Source organism: Danio rerio, chromosome 10 (assembly GCF_049306965.1).
Source record: "Danio rerio strain Tuebingen ecotype United States chromosome 10, GRCz12tu, whole genome shotgun sequence".
Taxonomy (NCBI): domain Eukaryota; kingdom Metazoa; phylum Chordata; class Actinopteri; order Cypriniformes; family Danionidae; genus Danio; species Danio rerio.
Genome location: NC_133185.1, coordinates 47117547 through 47129837, shown reverse-complemented (window position 1 = coordinate 47129837; position 12291 = coordinate 47117547). Strand labels below are relative to the sequence as shown.

At 33.4% G+C, this 12291-nt stretch overlaps 2 protein-coding genes across 6 annotated transcripts in view; both read left to right on the top strand.

The window, feature by feature from the left end:
• ess2 (ess-2 splicing factor homolog) overlaps nt 1-12291 on the top strand; it is a 779665-nt gene that overhangs the window by 210878 nt on the left and 556496 nt on the right. The window lies entirely within an intron of this gene.
• The window catches only part of kdm2bb (lysine (K)-specific demethylase 2Bb), an 85328-nt gene that overhangs the window by 6177 nt on the left and 66860 nt on the right, over nt 1-12291 (top strand). For 3 of the 5 annotated variants that reach the window (XM_073913464.1, XM_073913463.1, XM_073913462.1), the window contains exons 2-4: nt 3868-4012; nt 7140-7218; nt 8806-8852. In XM_073913464.1, the coding sequence (XP_073769565.1) occupies nt 3886-4012; nt 7140-7218; nt 8806-8852 (253 nt within the window). In that variant the 5' untranslated portion in view covers nt 3868-3885. 5 annotated transcript variants of the gene reach the window in all.

Here is a 12291-nt window from a genome sequence, read left to right as displayed (position 1 = left end):
TCCCGCAATGTTTTGATTCTGCTGAGCGTGACGTCACAGCGCACTACACTAAAATGGTTCCTACTTTAGTTTTCAGCACAAGCAATCAAAGTGTGCGCAACTTCGCGCGTGAAAAATGCCCGAAATAACGCGCTAAAGGGGGAAACAAACACGGACAACTCGGACATGGAGGCGTGCGCAGAATCCGGACGCAAACTGGTGTGTAGTTGAAGCTGTCCGCGCAAACACTCGTTTTAAATCGAGATGCATTGTGTTTAGTGGCCTGAATAGGGGCGACTCGCTGCAACACGACATTATATATAGCGATTGATGCTGCGATCATAGCTTATATTCAATTAACAGTCGTAATGGTAAACGTTAAAGGACATATGCTTCATAATATTACCAAAAAGGAGCCTGCAGATGCTCCGTTTGCAGACGCAGAACACATTGTCCAAGTATGAGCCTCGTGTCTTCATATTCATCGGGAAGTTGAACGCGATTGCGCTGATTTTGACGTGTTATTATTATTGTTATTAAATATATCTGACGGTCACAGATGAAGGCCCACATACGGGAAAATATATCTGTACATTTCCTGGCCAAAATGTATTTTAAATATATGTTGTATCTAACTATATGTGTTGTTTTGAAACTGAAATTATATTTCATTATTTCAACCTAAATATATATTTGGAGTGAAGAAAATATTTGTGTGGAGATTGAAGTATCTATTATTTAAAATGTATTTGAAGTAAGTAATAACAACAATAACAGCCTATTAGATGTGCATCTTATGTATCATTAAAACAGTTTAAATGCAAACGATAAATCACAAATCTTATTTCTTAAAGTTATTATTTTCTATTAAATGCTATGCAATGTTATATTTGTGCATTAGTATATTAAGTAATGAAGCCAAACCTGGAGCTAATCTAACAATATAACTTATAACGGTTCAAAAATGAGTAGCCCAAATTAATGTGAAAATATTAAATAAAAATAAAAAAGAGGAAAATTAAATTAATTAAAGCTATATGTATATATATATATATATATATATATATATATATATATATATATATGTATATATATATATATATATATATATATATATATATATATATATATATATATATATATATATATATTTAAATTCAGATTAAATTGAGCAGTTTTCGCTAGAATTATTTTATTTTTAGAATTATTAGAATTATTAATTTATTTCTAAAGATGTTTGGTGACTGAATTTATTTATCAAATAAATCTGTTCAATAAATCTGTTTTGCTAAAATTTACCAAAATGTATTGCTTTGAATATTGATGATTTTAAATTGAACATCTCTACATAATGCAACATCTCTTTCATGTACAGTAACACAAAGGCAAATGGATAAAAATCTTCATTTTTAAAATGGGATGTACTCTATGCTGAGCACTCTGTGTGTGTATAACTATATATATATATATATATATATATATATATATATATATATATATATATATATATATATATATATATATATAATAAGTTGATTGGTAGATGTGTAAATAAAGATTTACCTAATGTTACATGTGAATGTATTTTCTTGGATTAAAATCTATGGAAATGATAAAGGCGACATTTATTAAATGTAAAGAAAATTTATTAAATTATTTTTTTATTCAATATTTATTTATTACTTATTGTATGTAGTTTCAAATGAAATTATTACTTCAGTCATTGCTTTTATTTTAATTAATAATAATAATAATAATTAACATTAGTGATTTCTGAAGGATCATGTGACTGATGAAAACTGGAGTAATGAAGCTGAAAATAATCTTTAAAATCACTGGAATCAATTATTACATTAAATTATAAACTATTTCTGAACAGTTATTTTATAGTGCAATAACATTTCACAATTTTACAAATTGTACTGTATTTTTGACTAAATAAATGCAACTTTGTTGAGCAGGAGAAGCTTGTTTTAAAACATTTAAAAATCCTACTGACTCCAAATCCTTACTGTGTATATATATATATATATATATATATATATATATATATATATATATGTGTGTGTGTGTGTGTGTGTGTGTGTGTGTGTGTGTGTGTGTGTGTGTATACAGTTGAATTGAGTCAGAATTATTAGCCCCTCTTTGAATTTTGTTTTCTTTTTTAAATTTTTCCTAAATGATAATTAAAAGAGCAAGGAAATTTTCACAGTATGTCTGATAATATTTTTTCTTCTGGAGAAAGTCTTATTTGTTTTATTTCGGCTAGAATAAAAGCAGTTATTAATTTTTTAAACACCATTTTAGGGACAAAATTATTAGCCCCGTTAAGCTAATTTTTTGATAGTCTACAGAACAAACCATCGTTATAAAATAGCTTGCCTAATTACCCTAACCTGCCTGGTTAACCTAATTAACCTAGTGAAGCCTTTAAATGTCACTTTAAGCTGTATAGAAGTGTCTTGAAAAATCAAATATTATTTACTGTCATCATGGCAAATATAAAATAAATCAGTTAATAGAGATGAGTTATTAAAACTATTATGATTAGAGATGTGTTGAAAAGAAATCTTCTCTCTGTAAATAGTCAAATATATATTTGACTGTATGGGCTTGCAAGTGGTGTTTATGTGAATAGCTCTGTCTCCATATTCAATATATGGACCATATTATCGCACAACACATGGACGTGACCTCAATCATCTTTGTTGATGTTATAAATATCTAAAAAAAAAAAAAGGTAATGTTTCGCACTCATTTGCTTTGTACTGTTTTTATTTTCTTACATATTACGGGTGATTAAAAGAGACAGACGTTTCGGCACAAAGACCTTCCTCAGTTCCTCACACTGCTGAAACATCTGTGTCTTTTAATCACCCGTAATATGTAAGAAAATAAAAACAGTACGAAGCAAATGAGTGCGAATCATTACCTTTTTTTTTTGAATAATAGCATTAAGATTTTTTTAGTTCCTAAAAAAAAAAACGCAAGCGCGCAGGGCAAACTTCAGTAACTCTACACGTTATATATATATATATATATATATATATATATATATATATATATATATATATATATATATATATATATCTCCCATAAAAAACAATTCTAGTAACATTTGAGCTGATTGTGCAACATCTCTATCTCTATTGGATGTGTCAGTGTCAGTATGGTTGAAAAAACACTGTAGTATTTCCTATACTATAGTTTATTCCAGCCTGATCTCACGAGAAAACATAAGTATTTTACGTTTTGCCAGTTTAGTGGCTAATTCGTACGAATTCGTACGAGTTCAGTCGTACGAAATGGTACGATTTTAAAAAGGAGGCGTGGCACCTGACCCCACCCCTAACCCCAACCGTCATTGGGGGATGAGCAAATCGTACTAAATTGTACGAATTAGATCGTACGAATTCATACGAATTAGCCACTAAATGAAAAAGTTACGAATTGCCGTGAGATTGTGTTGTTTATTCTCATGTTGGTGACTAATGAAATAGATCTGCAAGCAGATATCACAGCCTCTGTTACTCTTTACCTTGCACTCTTTTGTTAATATTTGTTCTTATTTATTTAGGATATGCGATTTCACATTCTGACTTCAATGCCTGATTATGAAACTGTTAAAATGACTATAATTAAATAAAAATACTCTTAAGAAGATATATGATGTGCTCTTTGGAAGAGTGTACTTGCGTCGTGATGATATTTTATTGACATTCTGGCATTTGTAATGATGAGTGGCATAAAATGACAATAATATCGTTTATCGCTGTATATTTTGCTGCAGCATATCGTACAACAGAATATAGATGTCATGACATGCCTATGTGTGACTGTTTTGCGGTTTCTGACGTTGTGTTTGTTGGTCGTGTGACGTGTGTCCAGCGCTCGATCTGCCGGAGGATGTACGATGAGAATGAGGATCTGTCAGATGTGGAGGAGATCACCAACGTCAGGGGCTTCAGTCTGGAGGACAAACTGGACAGCGCGTCATACAACAGCCAGCTAGTGCAGTTCATGGAGGGGAAAGGTGTGTGTTCTTACTTTAAGTAAATGTTCTGGCATTTTGATCCTTCTGCTGGCATCTATGTGCAAACATGAGTTGTGTTTATAAGTGTACCGTGATATTAAAGAGATAATCAGTTCATTTAACTAGTCAATGTAATTGTTTTGAGCCATTTCTTTCTTTTATTATTATTATTATTATTATTATTATTATTATTATGATTATGATTATGTTTGGATTAAATGGGTTGATGGGGTATATGCCGAAGCATGCTAATAGGACTTTTAATTTGCCAGTAACCTGGGTTAAGCACTTCCGGCTAATTGAATGCCAATGCAAAATCCGGTGCGTTTAAGGTCTGTTTTCTTTAAAAATCAGCGATCTCCAGTAGCTGAGTGATATCCGATTTAAAGTGAGTCTCAGATTGTACGAGAAGCACTGCATTAAATTACATTTCCCCCGCCATATCCTTATAAAATGAGCATTTGTTTTACCCCAGTATATTCAATGGAGCTTCTGCGTTAGCCTGCCGATTCTGACGGGCGCGTGCGAGTAAACAGCTTTTTGTCTCGTTTTACGCTTGAGCAACTAAATAAATGCTAAAGTTTATTTAACTAAATGTATTTTAATGACATTACAACATCGATGCTGTATAAGGAACCGTATAAAATGGAAAAAAGTTCACAATAACAGGTCACCGGAAGTGTATCAGTATGGGAACAGCACTAGCTCGGCATATACCCTATTGGATGATATGATTACTATTATTATTATTAAGTTTACATTTGATAATTATTGTATTCAGGTTTGAGTATTGGCTTTGTATACAATTAATGTCGGAGTATTTGCTTTATTGTTTTTGATTTTGTGAATGAAGACTTTTATTCTGTCGAAATTGGGATTTAAGGGAGCCAGGTAGTAGGTGGAGTAGGAAGGGAAGAGGGAACGATTTTCAGAGCGTGAGTTTGTGTGTGGTGACGGCTGCTACTGAGGAGCAATGGAGCTATTTCACTGATTTGATGGTATAAGATGTGATCAAATAAAGATGTGAAAAGGATTTACAGCGGACTCGTGCGTCATTGTTTACGCTTACTGTAATAGCGGCTTAAAGCAAATATGCTGCTACAGTAATAAAGCATTTATTAATCATTGGTGATGTTAATTTCTTTATTGATGCCTAATAACAAATTTAAAAAAATCATAATCATTTTATTAAGTGGAGTTAATAACTAATTAATTAAATTAAGTTTGTATTTTTTTTATTATAATTTTGTTTACATTTTTTAAAATTAATTTTCAAATATATTCATTCACAAACCCTAAACCTTGACCAAGAACAAAACATAGCTGCCAATTACTTCAGTCTAAAATTACTTGTTGCACTGTTGCACTGTTGCTTCACAGTAAGAAGGTCGCTGGTTTGAGCCTCGGCTGGGTCAGTTGGCGTTTCTGTGTGGAGTTTGCATGTTCTTCCTGCGTTTGCATGGGTTTCCTCCGGTTGCTCCAGTTTCCCCCACAGTCCAAAGACAAGCGTAGTGTGTGTGTATATATGAATGTGTATGGGTGTTTCCCAGTAAGGGGTTGCAGCTGGAAGGGCATCCGCTGTGTAAAACATATGCTGGATAAGTTGGCGGTTCATTTCGCTGTGGCGACCCCAGATTAATAAAGGGACTAAGCCAGAATGAATGAAGGAATGATAATAAAATATATATGTGTAAGGCATTACTTTAATATGGTCAACATAATCAATAATAGACTGCCATATTTTAAAGAATTTTTTTTTAGCCAGTCCTCCTAAAGACGATCTAATTCTTTTCAATGTAAAGACGATTTTCATCTCTTTGGTCCACTAATTAAAGGAGATGGACCGGGAGGGATTCTTTTATTCGAGTAGAGTTGCTCTGCGCGTTAATAAAAGGGAGAAGACAAGAATCTTACATTTTGAGTCTTCTGGGGTGATTCCAAATAATGCTACAAGTGGTTCCTGCTATAATCTATACTGAAGCACAACAGAAAGGGTAACAAATCTCCAAAAGTTTTCTAATTTAGGAAAAATCCAAAATGTATGCATTAAAGAATCCTTCCGTGTCCTGGCATCTGTTTTCAACTATAATTTGTCTTTTGCTCACTGTTGATTTTAATGTATAAATAACATTTTTAAGGGCGAGGCAGTGGCGCAGTAGGTAGTGCTGTCGCCTCACAGCAAGAAGGTCGAACCTCGGCTCAGTTGGCGTTTCTGTGTGGAGTTTGCATGTTCTCCCTGCCTTCGTGTGGGTTTCTTCCCCGTGCTCCGGTTTCCCCCACAGTCCAAAGACATGTGGTGGAGGTAAATTGGGTAGGCTAAAATGTCTGTAGTGTATGAGTGTGTGTGTGAATGTGTGTGTGGATGTTTCCCAGAGATAGGTTGCAGCTGGAAGGGCATCCGCTGCGTAAAAACTTGCTGGATAAGTTGGCGATTCATTCCGCTGTGGCGACCCCGGATTAATGAAGGGACTAAGCCGACAAGAAACTGAATGAATGAATGAATAACATTTTTTATTACATGTTTAACAGGTTTTTATTCGATCACATAATCCCCAGTCTGATTATTTTATTTATATAAATGTTGATTTTCTTTAAATTGAGCTTTAGGTCATGACCGAAAGGACAAGATCTCGGATACAAGCGGCCGAAATGAGTTTACTTTGCAGGGGGGCAGATAGGGTGAGGAGCTCTGTTACCCGGGAGGAGCTCGGAGTAGAGTCGCTGCTCCTCCACATCGAGAGAAGTCAGCTGAGGTGGCTCAGGTTTCTGTTTCAGATGCCTCCTGGACGCCTACCTAGGGAGGTGTTCCAGGCACGTCCCACCCGGGAGGAAACCTTAAGGAAGACCCAGGACACGCTGGAGGGACTATGTCTCTCAGCTGGCCTGGGAACGCCTTGGGATTCCCCCGGAGGAGCTGAAGGAAGTGTCTGGGGAGAGTTCCCTCCTAAGACTGCTGACCCCCGCGACCCGGCGCCGGAAACGCAGTTGAAAATGAATGATTGAGCTCTGTATAATGAAGCATCTCTTCATTGTACAGTAACACAAAGGCAATTCCTGTGATTCCAGTCAGTGTTATATCTGTTCATCAGTCCAAACTTCATCATCCTTTTCTTTTGCACCGGTCTAGATTTCACCTATGAATATGTTCAGAGAGAAGCGCTGCGGACCCCGCTTGTGTTTAAAGCCAAAGATGGACTGGGAATAAGGTGAGAGCAGACTGAACTGCTTTACTTTAGGGCTGATCCTATAATTGCAGGTACATTTGGTAAAACAAAAAGCACTTAATTCTTTCCACTATCTCATTGAAAGCATCTTAATTTTACTTTTAGGGAGAAACAGATTTCTTAATAGCAGTGTCAACTATGTTACAGACAAATAAGGTCACGTGTAGAAAGAAAAATCCTTTTTTCTTATTAGATAAACAGACAGTCCTTATATATTAACACTTAAAACCAAGATTTCACCCATGGACACACATTTGTTTTAGTCCATTAGGCTAACCCTCGTAATGCATTTATAATCTGTGCGCTCTGTTTGAATTCTGTGTTCGTTTGGATTAATTTATATTTTAATAATGAATAAATGTATATTTATTGTTGTAGAATTGGGAAAATGTCAATTTAAAGCTTTTTATGAATACAAATTAAATATTAATATTAATTTATATATATATATATATATATATATATATATATATATATATATATATATATATATATATATATATATAATTAATAAATATTAATTTTATATTCTGATTTCACTACCTTGGTTATATGTAGACTATCAAAAAATGTATAGCTTAAAGGGGCTCATAATTTTGCCCTTAAAATGGCTTTTAAAAATTTAAAAACTGCTTTTATTCTAGCCAAAATAAAACAAATAAGACTTTCTCCAGAAGAAAAAATATTATCAGACATACTGTGAAAATTTCCTTGCTCTGTTAAACGTCATTTGGGAAATATTTAAAAAAGATCATTGATACCAAATGATTAATTGTTGTTCTAAAACTTGTTAAGGTGACAGGACTTTTGTCAGGTGGTGTATATGACGGGAAAAATGCACTAAATTGGACGTCATGATTTTTGGCAATGTCTGTACAGAATATATTGTATTGTTATGGCTTATAATATCTTGTGATCCATGACAATAATATATGTGATAATTGATATATTTCATAAATAATTAAAAGCTGACAAACTGATTGCTTTGGACACCAAATGTACCTGCAAGTATAAAATGCTCCTAATATACAGTACAGTGTTCAGCATTATTGAGTACACGCCATTTTGAAAATGAATATTTTTCTCCATTTCTCAGTGAATATAGTCAGTATATTTTGGTGCATTTATTAAACAGATTTATTAAACGGATATATTTTAATATAATATTTACAATCATATTTTAGTATAATAATATTTTAGTCACCAAACATCTTTAAAAATTAAAAGATAATACTATTAAATTCAAGCAAAATATTGCAAAAATAAATTACAACCTACAAAATTTCTACTACATTTTTTCTCATTTTTTTGCTTCTCTTTTTTAAATGTGTATTTAATATTTTTCTATAAGATATAAATTTGGCTCTACTAGTTTTTGGACCATTATTGTAAGTTATTTTGTTAGATAAGCTCCAGTTTTGTGCATATGCACTAATATAATATTTTGTTAGCTTCCTTTTAAAAATATGAATTTAAAAGAGAGCTTTGTGAGGGGTGTACTTATATATGCTGGACACTGTAGATGTTTATTTCGGACATCTCTCATCTGGATTGTTTAATCTCCTACAGGATGCCGGATCCAGAATTCACTGTGAGTGAAATCAAGGGTTTGGTTGGTAAGTTATTACATTACATTCGCCCTTTGTTTAGTTTATAGTTTCATCTAAAGTGCAGTGTTACAGTTGTTTGGTTTACTGGTGTTGATAACATCGTGTGCTTTTGTTAATCTTTAGTTTTCATCGGCATTATCTGAGACCTTTAGCATGATTTCTGCCATTTCTATTATCAGTATCTAATCAGATCTTACATAACCCACAAGCAGGGAACTTCTGCTTTTATGCAGGCGTTTATGCATGTGTTAGTCACTAGGGTTGAGAAATATAGTTATGGCGTCTTTATTTCTTGAAACGAATTAATTGAATGCTTGGTTAAGAGCAGTGAGTAAAATAAAGGTGCTGTTTAAAACCAATGATTTAAGGTGTACAGAATGTAAAGAGTTTTTAATGTGAAGTTGCTGAGAAAATGCAGAATTGTTGCGTCCTCTAGTGGAGATACTCTGCAACTGCGGCTCAATATTAAGGCACCACATTGCATAATATAAAAACTGAAATGCAAGTTTTGTGCTGTTTAATTTACTACTATTAGATATTATTGTAGTTTTTATTACTAGTTTTTAATTTTAATTTAATTTTGTTTTCATTTAATAAATCATTTTAAATGCATCTACGCTGTAAAAAAGTTGCCTTAACTGTAAGGCAACTTGCTGCAGAGCTTTTTTGAGTTGACTCAAGTCAAGTGCAGTTCTTGGGTTGAAAGTTGAGTCAACTCAAAAAAAGTTTAAATTCTGCAGCAAGTTGCCTTACAATTTTGTTATATATATATATATATATATATATATATATATATATATATATATATATATATATATATATATATATATATATAGTATAACTATAAGTTTTTAACTATATATATTAAGTAAAAAAAAAAAAAAAAAAAAAAAAAAAAATATATATATATATATATTAATAAACTTTATGCAATCTGCACTCCTTAATAAAAGTACAAAGACTTCCAGCTGCTAGTTCAAAGAGAAAATGTATTGATATGAACTTTTTAGATGCAAACTTGTGCATGCACAATATTTTTATTTTATTATTTTTTATTTGCTTGTTTATTTTACAGGGACACTACACTTGACATTGTTATACAAAGATAACCGATGTTGTGTACATAGGGCATATAGCATAAAGCTAACATTGCAGCCCTCGTCCCTGGTTAGGCTTTACATTATAAAAAAGAAAAATAATAATAATAATAATAAAGAAAACCGGCAAGAATAAAACACAATACAGCAAACATGTACAATGCAGATCTTCGATCTTTAAAAAAAAAAGGATAATAATTTATGCAGTCAGGCACGAGTTTTGATCACTAACATGCCGATGACTGACACTTTTATAGATATCAAAATGCTTTTTTGATGCAATATTAATTTATACAACTATTCCTTAAGCCTATTAAAAAAACCTTGAGTAGGCCTAGACTACTATTGTAGGGTCCAGCCAGTTGGTCCAATGACGGTATCCACTGGTGGATGAAGGTTCACTGCATGTTCGGTCTTTCCAGTGCACAATGTTGATTTATATTAGACTTAACTCATATCTGACTCCAATTTTAGTATGAGATGGTTTAGAATATTAATATATTTATCCTCGTTTTATCTGACTCCAATTATAAAACATTGAGAAGGTTATTTTGTTTCCTTTCACATTATTTTAGATTATGATTGAATATTCTCTTCGGTTCATCATTATATGTTATTCTCGTTCATTGGGATCTCTATAACATCCTGAATCTTGTACCGGCCGAGTATACAATTTCTTAAGCACAAGCATGTCAGTCTTGGTCACTAAACAGGGGCGATTGACCGCTATCCTAAAAAGGCAGAACCCTACTTACTCAGATTAGGATATTTTTTATGCGGTCCCCATAGGTCTGCTACCTCCTAAATCAGACAGAGCTATTTAGTCATATAACGATCATTACTATAGAATTAAGCAGACCAGTCGTACTTAAACTAGTAGTAACTTTGAATAATCACTATACTATCTAAATAGTATTAAAAGTTTATCGGGTGAAGGACTATCCCCTTAGATATCCTTTTACAGCCTAAGTATACATGAATAAATGCCAATTTGTTAGTCGGAGCTCTAGAGACATCGTGTAACGTGCCGCAATGCTCCGTCTACCGTGTTCTAGTCCGCTACTAACCTGAACAGGGGCTTGTGGTGCTATGAAATTACCACAATCTACTAAAGATAATAACACGAACTCTGTTTGAATCATTCAAAACGTAACAATTTATTAGTCAGGTAAATGTATTATGCCAATTCAATCAGTCAATTCATAAACGATCAATACAAAACATCAAATTATCAAAGATAAATCCAAGATGAAAAAGATGCATTCCTGACTTTGAAATATACATAACATGGAACAAGCCATGTTATGGGCTGATCTGGTTAGGCAGAATCGCCCTGAGTTTTTCTTAGACCTTACCTTAAATAATCCAAGAATTCCCTCAAGGAAGGGGGTGTGAACAAAAGGCATTCACACTTAGTGGCACACCCCTCTCAGTGGTTCAAAAGATGCCTGAAGTTATATATTTATTGTTCTGATTATGTCTATTTCTGAGAGAATGAGACCATTGTACCAATCGCACTGAGACATTTCAAATGATATCACACATGATAATTAAAGTCAGTTTGGTTAATCTAAAACATTCAAACATTGAAATGACCATATGCGTGAGTTGGGGGGATGAAGCTGAGTCTCAGCATAGTCAGATGCAAATGCAGCAGGAACTGGTTTTTCCCGCATTCCTCCCTGGTGGGTTGTGAAGTCACCAGTCTCTGTTTTCAGCTCATGTTTTGAATTGTCAAAGATATCAGAATATTTGTAATATTTCAATTCTTACACTATAATAAAGAAAATCTTGTCTAAATGTAGAACTAAATACATTGATATGCATTGAAATACACGATGAATACTCAACAGATAAAAGTGTAAAGCCTGCAGCTTACAACAAACGTGGGAAGTTATTGCGTGTCATTTTTAACAAGCCGTTTACTGCTAATTTGATGTAATTTTGCTCGAATAGATAATTAAATATTAATCAGATGATGTCACACTGCTGTGCCGCCAGCCAATCGTTACATTACTGATCATGATTTCTAGGATGGATAGATCTGTTCTTCACAATATGCGCAGAGATCTCAGATAAGTTTATCCAGACATTTTAATCTGATTCACAAACTTCTTTTTTTTATTTATTTATTTTTATTTTTTATAATAATTTTTTAGGGGTTTTCACCTTTATTTAATAGGACAGTAGAGTATTGACAGGAAAGCATGGGGAGCAGAGAGAGAGGAAGGATCGGCATAGGACCGCAAGGCGGAATCGAACTCGGGTCGCCGCGAGCACCTGAGTGCATGTGTCGACGCACTAACCACTACACCACTTGCACCGACACAACCTTGTTTGAACAACCA